Below are 11,395 nucleotides of genomic sequence, written 5' to 3'. Positions count from 1 at the left end.
AACAAGCCACAAACGTCACTATTCTGCGCTGAAGTAGGCGAAAATTGTTAATGAACTCCGTGTCACTGAAGTGAAGCACATCACCACTCACCACTCTTGGCTCCGTCTCCACATCCACACGTTCCTTTACAACGTTCTGTCCCACAAAACTCCACGGCCAAAAACCTCGTCCTTCTCCTTCTCAATCTCCTTAAAACAAGTAAGTTGTTCATGTTCTGGCTCCGGTACGAGAGGAACTTTAAAATCTCCAGGTGCTCGATGCTGCGTCCATGTTTGGACAACTTCCGTAAACACAGAGACGCTCGCTGCGGTTGACGTCGTCGTGTCTCCAGTGTCACATGCGGGACACTTTTGGGCCGTTTTAACGTTCACACAGGAGATCACATACAAGTCACATTTAATTGGAAATGTGAACGACCTCTCAAAAACATCGGATTTCACACAAAAAAATCTGAATTGAGCGTTAAGCCCTGCAGTCTGAACGTCGCCTTTGTTGTGGCTTTAAATCCTCGATCTCGGGAATCAATGACAACACTATATATACCTCTTTGCTGTTTGACTGGGGCCTGAACTCGCACTTTCGGGGTTTTTTGCGAACCGTCCAGTGTATTTTGATTCCTGACCTAGTCGCTGGAGAGAAATGAAATTGAGCAGAGGCACTAGGTGGCGCCAGCCTGGCAAAGATTCTGTGCCGGAAAAAGAAAAGTGAGGACTGGGGGAATTCCGTGCCGCTGAAAGTGAAAACCGCACAGTGCATCCTTCTTATTTTATCGCCCACAAATATTACACATTGGTCCAGATAGTTTGACCTCCAATATGGCAGAATAAACAACAGGTCACGTGCTTTTGTAATGTAGATGCAAAACCTTAATACTAATAACCAATTAATACTAACATTTTTTTGTAATTAAATAATATTCATCGTGTATATTTAAGTGTCCAGTATGCCTGTCATAACACATTTTGAACTACAGTACATTAAGGATTTGTGTCATAGCTAATAATCATGGCTACTTTAAAGAGCCCAAACAACATAAAACTGTTTTAAATTGCCAGTTCATTAGATCAGACGTCATTAGAAAGATATAACGCTGAAGTCGTCCTCCTGGGTTGTGGAATAGTTCCCTAATTCCGACGCTCACTCTGTGTCCAACCTCCAACATCCAGATATTTATAACGACTTAATTAATTCCACACCAACCAAGAACTCAACAGTTACAAAAGGTTAGAGGCTTATAAATATTTTGTAGTGCGGTGCGTGAGATCTTTGTTGATCACCAAGACATCACATCAGGGGTAGAATGAGAAGTAGAATGGGGGACGAAATCAGAACCGTAGCGACCTCGGGCGGTGGTAATTGAGGAGGAGATTCCATGCCGGTGAAAGTGAAAAACACACAGCGCATCCTTCCTATTTTATCGCACACAAATACTACACATTGACCTCCAATATGGCGTCATAAACAACAGGTCACACGCTTTTGTGACCTAGACGCAAAACCTTAGTTGCTGAACTGTACAGAACTCAACCAGGCCTAGATCAAAATGAGACTATAATAATCTATTAATTCTAACATTTTTGTATTTTAAATAAGGATTCAGTTCACAGTCTACATTTTTAAGTTAAGCTGAATTGTTGGCAACACTTTAATTTAACTAAAAATTTAATTTATGGGAGCGCCCTTAATGGATTTTTCCTAGTTTGAACATTTTACTTGGGTAACGCTGAATTGTCAGAGGAGTTTCGTATGCTTTCGAAACCAATTACAGTGTAGCTCCGTGTTTAATTTTTCCAATGTTTGTTGTGCAACACTTTTATTTATGAACTTTATGATCTCTGCCTGCGTATTTTGACCAGTATTTGGAATCAACATTTTGATTATTACAATTTAAGTGCACTTGTCTTTAGGGCTGGGCGATACGGAACAAAAAATATATCTCAATATACGATGTATATCTTGATATCTGTACAGGAAAAATGACTCCCCCAAAACTACTTCAAAAACAAATATGCCAAATTCCACAATGTCAGAGGGTCATCAGAGAATCTTCGAAAGACATTAATTAAGGTAAAAATGTTACTTAGTTCTGCCTACCGTCGAGTGAACGAATCCTAATGTTGCGAGGTCAGACGGTTTCCATGAAGTGAAACCGTCTGATGAATCAGACTAGAGGAAAATTCCAGACAAAATGCAGTTTTTCTGGCATGTTATAACCTTCACTGAACAAAATAACTCACTATTGTCATTTATTAGTCTAATAACCATTGAACTATTCTGTAACAGTTAAACAAAAACAATTATAAACGTCAGTAAAAATAGGAAAAACTATAATTAATTTGAAATGTACTTTAATCTCCCTGTAAGAGACAGTACTACTGAAATGAGCTGAAGCTGTTGTACCCGAACACTACTCTGCCGTCCATGACAAATCCACGTTTAGACATGTTCTTTAAAAAATACATGTAGCTCGGTAACCTCGCTCCAAGGTGATGTCTACTTCATTAAACACGAAAACATTTCAAGTGCAGTTGTCAGCATGAGAGTAAATCAGTGTTGATAAAGTCGTTGAAGGCTCCAGCTCTGAGTCTGTGTTCATTTAAAACAATCCAATTAAAACTGTGAAGAAATCAACACCAAGTAATTCAGGGTCACAATTATAATCAAGGGTTAAAGTGATGTAAATAAAGTTCTCTATGGAGTCTTAGTCTGTGGAAATCTTTAGTATTAACACAAACATGATCTGAAATACATTTTGGATTGTTTTAGCAGTTCAGATTTCACTCGTCTTGAATGTGAATACTTTAGATGTGTTTTAAAATGTGAACTGTGAATTGAACTTAAAAAAATATACAATTATCTTTCTATTTTACTTCACCCTTATTCTTAAAGTGCCCATGACAGTTTGGACTGTAATATTTTACTAAAACACAGTTCAAATCTTTTTTTATATGCAAGATTTGACAATTTTCTCTCCAATTTGGACATTTTTTTAGGTTTCAACTTCCATAATTGTTACCTAGCAACCACATTATTCTTCTAATGTCCACAGAAATTATCTGGCAAATAAAAATGTAAGAAAACAGCTTTATTTAGTTGAAATCATGTTTAAAGGATCAGAAAAAATGTTTTGTGATGTGTGTTTAGGACTCTCCACTTGTGTAATTTTCTACAAATATTTCTACTTTTCTTCACAAACTGCTTCTTGATTTGCGTAAAACTATAATTAATAATTCCAACAGGTTTTATTCTAACACATTAAGTCAAAATGAATCGTCCAAACCTGTCGTAAGCACTTTAAATTGATGACAGTTTCAAAATTATCTTTAAATTTAAGTCTAAGCCAAGTCAATCCCGACAAAAACACACGGTGACGGTGAAATCTCGTAAATGTGGCTTTATTAATAAGAACAGTATCTCTTTTTAATGAACATTGCAGATACAGAATAGAAAATAAATGAGAAATACCAGAAGAGACTCAGAGCCTCCTCCCCGTAACGGTGAAAGTGCCTGGAATAGTTCTGTGCTCTATAACGACAGTAAGATTTGTGATCCAAATTCACCCAAAACATCATCGGACTTTATCACCTGGCTTTTCAAAGTAAGAGCTTATAGTATATTTAGTAAGTAGTTTTAGTTTGAAAAACCAATTAGACATGTTAAAAGTTGACTATCTTATTATTAAAGTTTGTTTCTGTAACTTCAAACTTATTATAGTTTTTTTCAACCCCATAAAGATTTAGCAAACTTAAAAATGGCTTTCCAAAATAAGAGCGCTCTCAACAAAACAAATAATAAATAACAAAATTCCAGGGCTCTTATTTTGAAAAGCCTCATGTACTACCACCTTTGTTTCATCGTTTAATTGAAAAGCTTTTCAAAATAAGAGCAACCACCAAGCTCTGTATTAAGATTTCATATTAAATTTATCTTACTTTGAAAAGCTTTATTAAAACATCTTTATTTCCATTGTGTTCTTGTGTATCTTTTCAAAATAAATAGTAAAAAATAATAATAATAAACTGGATTAAGCTTAATATTTCAAATTAAAAGAGCTCTTACTTTGAAAAGCCTCATGTACTTTCACCTGTGTTTCAGCGTTTAATTAAGCTTTTCAAAATAAGTGCATGAACCACCAAACTGTATATTAAGCTTTATATTTAAAATTAACAGGGCTCTTACTTTGAAAAGCTTTGTTAAACATCTTTATTTCCATCATGTTATTGTATAGCTTTTCAAAATAAGAGCAACCACCAAGTGCCATATTAAGATTAAAATTTCAAATTAAACAGGCTCTTACTTTGAAAAGCCTCATGTACTTTCACCTGTGTTTCATTGTTTAATTAAGCTTTTCAAAATAAGTGCGTGAACCACCAAACTGTATATTCAACAGGTCTCTTACTTTGAAAAGCATTGTTAAAACATCTCTATTTCCATTATGTTATTGTATAGCTTTTCAAAATAAGGGCATGAACCGCCAAACTGTATATTAAACATTCTATTACAAATTAAAAGAGCTCTTACTTTGAAAAGCCTCATGTACTTTCACCTGTGTTTCATCGTTTAATTAAGCTTTTCAAAATAAGAGTGTGAACCACCAAACCGTATATTAAACTTTATATTTAAAATGAACAGGGCTCTTACTTTGAAAATCCCTTTGTATATACCCACAATTGTATTCTGGCTCGATTGTCTCGTATCATTTTTACCTTGATTATATTTACACATTTTTAAACAGTTTTGGGAATGACTCAGGTTGATTTTCCGTAATATTCCTCCTTTTCCTTGTATTGCACTGAGCGTGTCCTCCAGGCCGGTATAAAATCACACGAAAATCCCCCAAACGAAGACAGAAAGTTCAATAAAACATGGCAAAAGACTAAGTATTTATTACGATGGTTTTGCATATTTTGTTTGGCACAAAACTGATGTGGTGTTGGATGTTGTGGAGCTGAGGTTAGTTGGATTTGAATGGATTTTTTTCTGTTTGTTATAGTAAAAGTTTAGTATAAGTTTGTAGAATTTACTTTTTGCTGTGAGTAAAATGAATGGAGGAATAATTAAAGGCCTGAACCTGATTTTTACCATTTTAAAACATGAAAAACCCAACTTTTATCAATTCTGATACTGTAACTTTAAAGGTACACTGCGTAATTTCTAAAGTGGAGGGTCTGCTATTTGCTTGTCGCCATGGAGATGCTGTTTAGTTGCCCGGAATGTCCCACAGCAGAGCATTAAACGTACAGTATCTCCATTGTATTTGCTCAATTGCAGGTGTTTTATAGCTCAAAAATACCTAAAAAAAAAAAAATTAAAAAAACACAAATTCTACCACGTGCAGGCTTGCTTCTCCGCAGATCTGACCACTAACCTGTCTCCGTTGTGACAGGTGAAAACTCCACCAGAAAAGTTACACAGTGCGTCTTTAAGTACTGAAAGAGACTGAAAACACCGCAGTCATGAAGCAAAAATAAGACAAAACTGATCCAAATGTGAGACGTAGCTGTTATTTTTCCTCACGTCAACACAGAAAAACCTTGTGTAAATAAAAGTTTAAATATTCTGGGACTATTTGGCGACTCTTGCAGTGTTACCAAGTTATTCCGCACTTAACTAACGCATTCAGAACATCCAAATTACTCACAACGATGAGTTTATAAGAGCTTTTCCATCACTGTAATACTAACAAGAATTAAAAAATCAGGTTCAGAGCCTTTAATCAAATGTTTGTAAGCAGCTTTCTATATTTATCTTGATTCGTAACATTTTCTTTCTTTTTGTCCACAGGAGCTGGGTCGGTCTGCTGGGATGTGCGACTTTTTCTTCTCTAATCGCAGGTTGGTAGTTAAATCCCTTCTTCCTTCTACGTTTTCAAACATACATGCTGTTGCTGTGCCCTTAAGCAAGACACCAAACACACCAATTAGTTAACGAGTTTGTCAGTGAGTTTGTAATTTGGTGGTCGGCACAGATTTGCGGCTACGTCTTTGCAAGTCTTGGTTAAAGGGAGGATGAAACCTGTCACAATAACGACTCTACTGACTTAACGTTCAATATATAAGAAAAGAAAATATTGCTCAATATTTAGCTTCTGTTCAATTTCTTTGCATTAATACTGAGAATTTGGTTAAAATAGTTGTAATCTGATCACATTTGAGTTGTAGAATAAGTAATTTCTTTGTCTAAATATTGGTTTATTCTATTTATTTACAGCAGCTCAGGCCTTTTAATTATTAATATCTATTTAAAAATGGTTTACTAGAGTTATTTTGCATTATTGTTAGTGTATCAAGTAGTTTAAATATTAGTATTTATTGCAATATTTCTGTCTTGCTTTGAAATTTGGTATCGTGACAGGCCTCGGGATGAGCTGATATGTTTGGCGATACCCGTTTTGAGCTTTAAAAATCCATAGCAAAGGTCCACAAAAGAACTAATATTTGAGCTGTAGAAGATCTAAATGAACTGTTCACTTTTGTCAAAATAAAAGCTCGTCTACTTCCATTTTTATTTTACTTAGACTTGTATATTAATGACCAATACTATAACTAATATATTGCCTCTCTCCAATTGGTTTATTGTACTTTTCAAATTGTCATCGTGGCCTAAGAAAAATTAGCTGATACTGATATTCGATATTTGCCGATACCAATTTTTAGCTTTTAAAATCCCTCCCCAGGCCCACAAATGTAACTAATGTCACTTTTGTAAAAAATATAATGGTTAAAACCCTATTCCATTTTTCCTCAGTTTGTTCAAAAAGACAAATCTGGGCACTTAAAATATCAATATCGGCCGATACTGTAACCGATACATCGCAGATCCCCGTTGGTTTATTATAGATTTATAAAAATGAAACGTCAAATTAACAAACCACTCAACAGAAATGTCCCTTGATAATTAGATAGACCATAATTAAACTTATTTACTATATTCACTTGCCTTTTCGTACATTCGTGGTGTTATTGGACTCACAGGGTTTTGTAAATATATAGTTTGTTCGCAGTGACGAGGTGTAGCCCTGTTAAGCCTGTTTTTGTTTTTATTTTTTAGCCTGGGAGCAACCGACGTGAGCAAGTGGTCATTCCAAGATGCCCGACCGCCACCCAAACCAAGGTAAGATTCAGCTCCTGTTACGCGCTCCGATCAGCCACAACATTACGACCACCGACAAGAAACACAGGCCTTACTGTTCTGTGTATTTTATTTGGAATAGTGGGGAGATATTTGTGATTTTTATGTGATAACGTAATATTGGATTTGCAGAGATTAGAATAAATACCTTCTAAAGCGAATTTATCTGTGTTCTTTTAATGATACAGTAGATTTAATCCATTTCAATGTTATCTTTTATAGTGATATTTCTCCATAGTGACAGGCCGACTAACAAACAAGTTAGTTTCAAGCCCAATTCAAAGTTGTGAACGCGAAAAACTAGACTAAAATCCTGATACGTTTTAATTTTCATCTAAAGTTCATCTACATTCTCCCATTGGCGTCATGTTTTGGCTGATTGGTGTTTTTTTTTTAAGTCTCTGTGCACAATTTACTTCTGCTTACTCATAGTTCTCGTTCACATTTTTGCCTCCGTTTTCATATTCCTGTTGCGTTTTGTAAAGTTGTGCTAAACTAAAAACATGTTTAAGGATTAAGTGTCAAACAGTGAGTTACAGATGTTTAATATTTGTCTCAAAGCTTATGCTAAACCTAATAATATCATTTAAATTATTAGTTTTATCTGCAGCTTGGTCCAGTTTGTGTTAGTGCTGCAAAGATTGAAATTACTAGTTGAAAAGTAAAGTGTTTGTACATATAGAAGTCATTTTTGATCTTTTCTTGCGGTAAAATTATTTAAACTGCATTACTATTGATACAAATCTGAAATTGTAAATACTTTTTGAAGCAATAATGCAGCCATCCTTTACCAAAAGGCTTTAGAGTCTGTATAGAACTTTTTCACAAAGGCTGGAAGTGTCTCCCTGTAAATTTGTAGAACTTCCAGTTAATGGTTTTGGCGAAATGTCTGTGGAAATGTCTGACCTACTGTCCAGCAGCTTCATAAATCTTCCACATCACCAAATCTTCAACCAACAAGGTCGACAAAGTATAAACATTCTAACAACGAAAGACGAAAAAAGGCGAACGACGACGAGCATCAATGAACTTCTGAGCAAAACTAACGTTATGGTCCCAGAGATGTCCAATATTCAAACTGCACAAATCTATCTGTGCCAAGATCGACATCATGAAATCGATTTTTAATTTTAATTGTATAATCAGGGCCTGTTTACACGAGAACGCTTGTGGGTAAAAGCGATAAAATACTTTATCGGAAGTGCCTTTCGTTTAGACGGTGACTGCGTTTTTGGGTCGCCAGGCTGGTGCCACCTAGTGCCTCCGCTCAATTTCATTTCTCTCCCGCGACTAGGTCAGGAATCAAAATACATTAGACGGTTCGCAAAAACCCCGGAAGAGCGAGTTCAGGCACCAGCCAATCAGCGAAGAGTCATATATTCTGTTTTGTCAACGATTCCCAAGATTTAACCTAGAAAAAAAGAATGTTCAGTGAATTTTATTAAGGAGAAAGATGTTATTGTCCTCCTTCCTATGGGATTTGGGAAAAGCTTAATATACCAGTTAGCCCCGTTAGTGGCGCATTACATATGTCACGATCAAATAGCAGAGATAAAAGATAATAAAAAGAACCCGCCTACCGTCGAGCGAACAAATCCTAATGCTGCGAGGTCAGACGGTTTCTACTAAGTGAAATTGGCTGATGAATGAGGTTAGTTTTTGGGGGTTAAAAACGCAAAATTCTGAAACCACCCTCCAGAGTGAAAAAGTTGAATATGCTTCGTCATAGTGTTTCCGTCTACACTGCCCAAGACGCAAAAGTCTGGTCAGATAAGCTCCACACACTTTTGCGTCACCGTATGTGCGCCGATTTCCTCCCGAAAGCGAAGATGCGACGCCACGTTTGCCTCTTCTCATCAGACCGTCATCATATAAACACAGCGTCAGTCTGAGTGAACAAATTACTTATGTTTTGTTCATGATCATATCGTTAGTTTTGCTCAGTCATTCACAAATGCGTCGTCGTCGTTTCCTTTAAGTTTTCGTCTTTCTTACCTTGATAGTTGTGGATAAATTCTTCATGTTAGAATGTTTATACTTTGTGGACCTTGTTGGTTGAAGATTTGGAGATGGGGCAGATTTATGAAGCTGGTGGAGCGTAGGCCAGACACTTCCAGACACTTCGCCGTAGAAAACCAATAACCGGAAGTTCTATAAATCTACAGCGGGACACTTCTGACAGTTGTGAAAAAGCTCTATTGCCCTATAATAACTGTTGCAGCCCCAGTTTATAGCATTTATTAAACTGTACTTCAGCATTACCTTTGAGACAAAACCACCTACAGTAGTGCACCATTTTATTTTGACCCTTAGTCTTAATTTTATCACAACGCTGCAAAAACCCAATGGGTAATGGGGCAAAAGTGTGGATGTGAAGTGTTATTGAGCGGAACTAGCCTCCACATCACCCGCGTGACATCATTGATCCAGTGTGATGTGCGATGAACAGTGTTTATGTAGAAGTCAACACAATTTCTGTTGCATTATGGGTAAGACATTTAGTGAAAACCTATTTTATTTTCGTAATCTACTTGTATGCATTTTCACAAAAACAATAGAGTCCCCTCGTATCCATCTTCACTGTAGAAGTTCTCTGAGCAAATCTCCGTCAGTTACAAAAATAGACTTTTTTCATAAAATAACACAATAATTAGATTTTCAGTGATATAATCTTCTGTTAAGGTAAATAGCAAGGCTGTTTTTTCAAAGGAAACGTGACAAAGTGAAGCCTAGCACCTGTAGTCCTTTTCCAACATCAGTCATGAATGGACTCTTTTTGTTTTGCATATTCCAGTTTAAGTCCGTCCTGGAAATGGAGGAGGAAGCGGCCGCAGAAGAAGAAGGTCCCAAAGTCCAGAGGCGGCTCCCAGCGTCCACATGGAGAAGGTAACATCTGCTCGTCTCTCAGGCTTCACTTCACCCAAAACGATCCAAAATATGAGAGAACACAGATGCTACAAAGAATTACAAAAGGATATGTACAAACCCTGTTTTCCTGTTCGGGCGATGTTGGCTTGTGTTTGAGTGTTCGTACCGGCGCCCCCCGCAGGAGCGTTAGCAGCGTTGTCGGCGCAGTCCTGTGTCACCAGATCACAGAGGAGATGCTGGTTTCCCGGGGCAGCAGGGGGAGCATGGCGTTGTTGCCGGCGTGGCTCTCCTCCATGCTCTGTTGCCGTGGCGACCGGCCCTGCGGTCTCTGGCCGTTGAGCAGCGTCATGGGGATGTTGCAGTAGGTGTGCTGGTTTCCGAGCGCGGCGGACAGCGGCGGGAGGGTGCCCCCCGGAGGCAGGTCGTAGTCGTATCCGCGGTAATAGTGCTTCTGCCTCAGCTGAGTGTGACAGGTGCCGAAGGAGGAGCGCAGGTCCGGGTGCGCCGTGGCCATCGCCGTGGAGGTTGCCATGGAGATGGCGGAGACAGTCTGCAGCTCGCCGAAGGGGCCCTGCTCGCTGACGTCCAGCACCTGCTCGTGGGAGATGGTGAGAGGACCCTCCAGGCGCTTAAAGGGCATCTCAAACAGAAGCTGCTTCCAGAACTTGGAGCTGAGTTTGTTGCTCTTGGGGCCGTGCCACTTGATGACGGTGAGCAGTTTGATGGTGTGTTTGAGCGCCTCCACCTCCTGGTAGTTCATAATCCCTCGCAGCTCCGCGCACTCGATCAGGATCACCTTTATCTCTCCTGTCACCAGCATGTTCCTCAGGCGCGTCTCCAGCTCAAAGATGCTCCACCCCCTCCGCACCACGTAACTGGGTGTCATGACGATGATCAGACGCTTGCTCTGGTCCACGCAGCGCGCCACGTCCTCGATGTACGCTGCAAAAAACAAACACATGTGAGAAACTTAAAACTACACACGCACTGAGCTCAAAACACAGCCTGGCATGTCCAATACTCGCAGGAAATTTGAGCTATAGCACAACATTTCACTTGTGATCTTGTGTTAAAGTTGTAAAATGTTGTGTTACAGTTCAAAAGAGAATGCTGTATTGATCTCGCAGTGCCTTAATTGTCCAGGTCTCTTCAGTAAAACCAGTGATGTAAGCGAGAAACAAACATTGCTTCAGCCTTTTGAAGATTCTCACTTTAAACTCGAAGCAAAGAAGAACCATCGCTGCTCTGTAATCAGCGTTTACCACCAGCATTTCCAATTAATTTAACAGAAAGTCATTAACCACGGTGGATTTTAAATGGACTAATGCAGGGGGCGATTTACAGAAGCCTAAAGGAGAATTATGATTAAACACATTAAATTAGTGATGTAATATA

At 38.2% G+C, this 11,395-nt stretch overlaps 1 protein-coding gene across 1 annotated transcript in view; it reads right to left on the bottom strand.

The window, feature by feature from the left end:
- Positions 1-10,132: 10,132 nt before the first annotated feature.
- Positions 10,133-11,395, bottom strand: part of LOC110165607 (interleukin-1 receptor accessory protein-like 1) — a 347,431-nt gene continuing 346,168 nt past the window's right edge. Inside the window, exon 11 of the mRNA XM_055167012.1 lies at positions 10,133-10,942. Coding sequence (XP_055022987.1) covers positions 10,215-10,942 — 728 coding nt within the window. The 3' untranslated portion in view covers positions 10,133-10,214. The remainder of the gene's footprint in view (positions 10,943-11,395) is intronic.

The sequence above is a fragment of the Boleophthalmus pectinirostris genome, unplaced genomic scaffold (genome assembly GCF_026225935.1).
Source record: "Boleophthalmus pectinirostris isolate CB_2022bp ecotype Guang Dong unplaced genomic scaffold, ASM2622593v1 HiC_scaffold_11, whole genome shotgun sequence".
NCBI classification, from domain to species: Eukaryota; Metazoa; Chordata; class Actinopteri; order Gobiiformes; family Gobiidae; genus Boleophthalmus; species Boleophthalmus pectinirostris.
The sequence above is the reverse complement of the archived record's forward strand: the minus strand, read 5'-3'. Positions and strand labels throughout refer to the sequence as shown.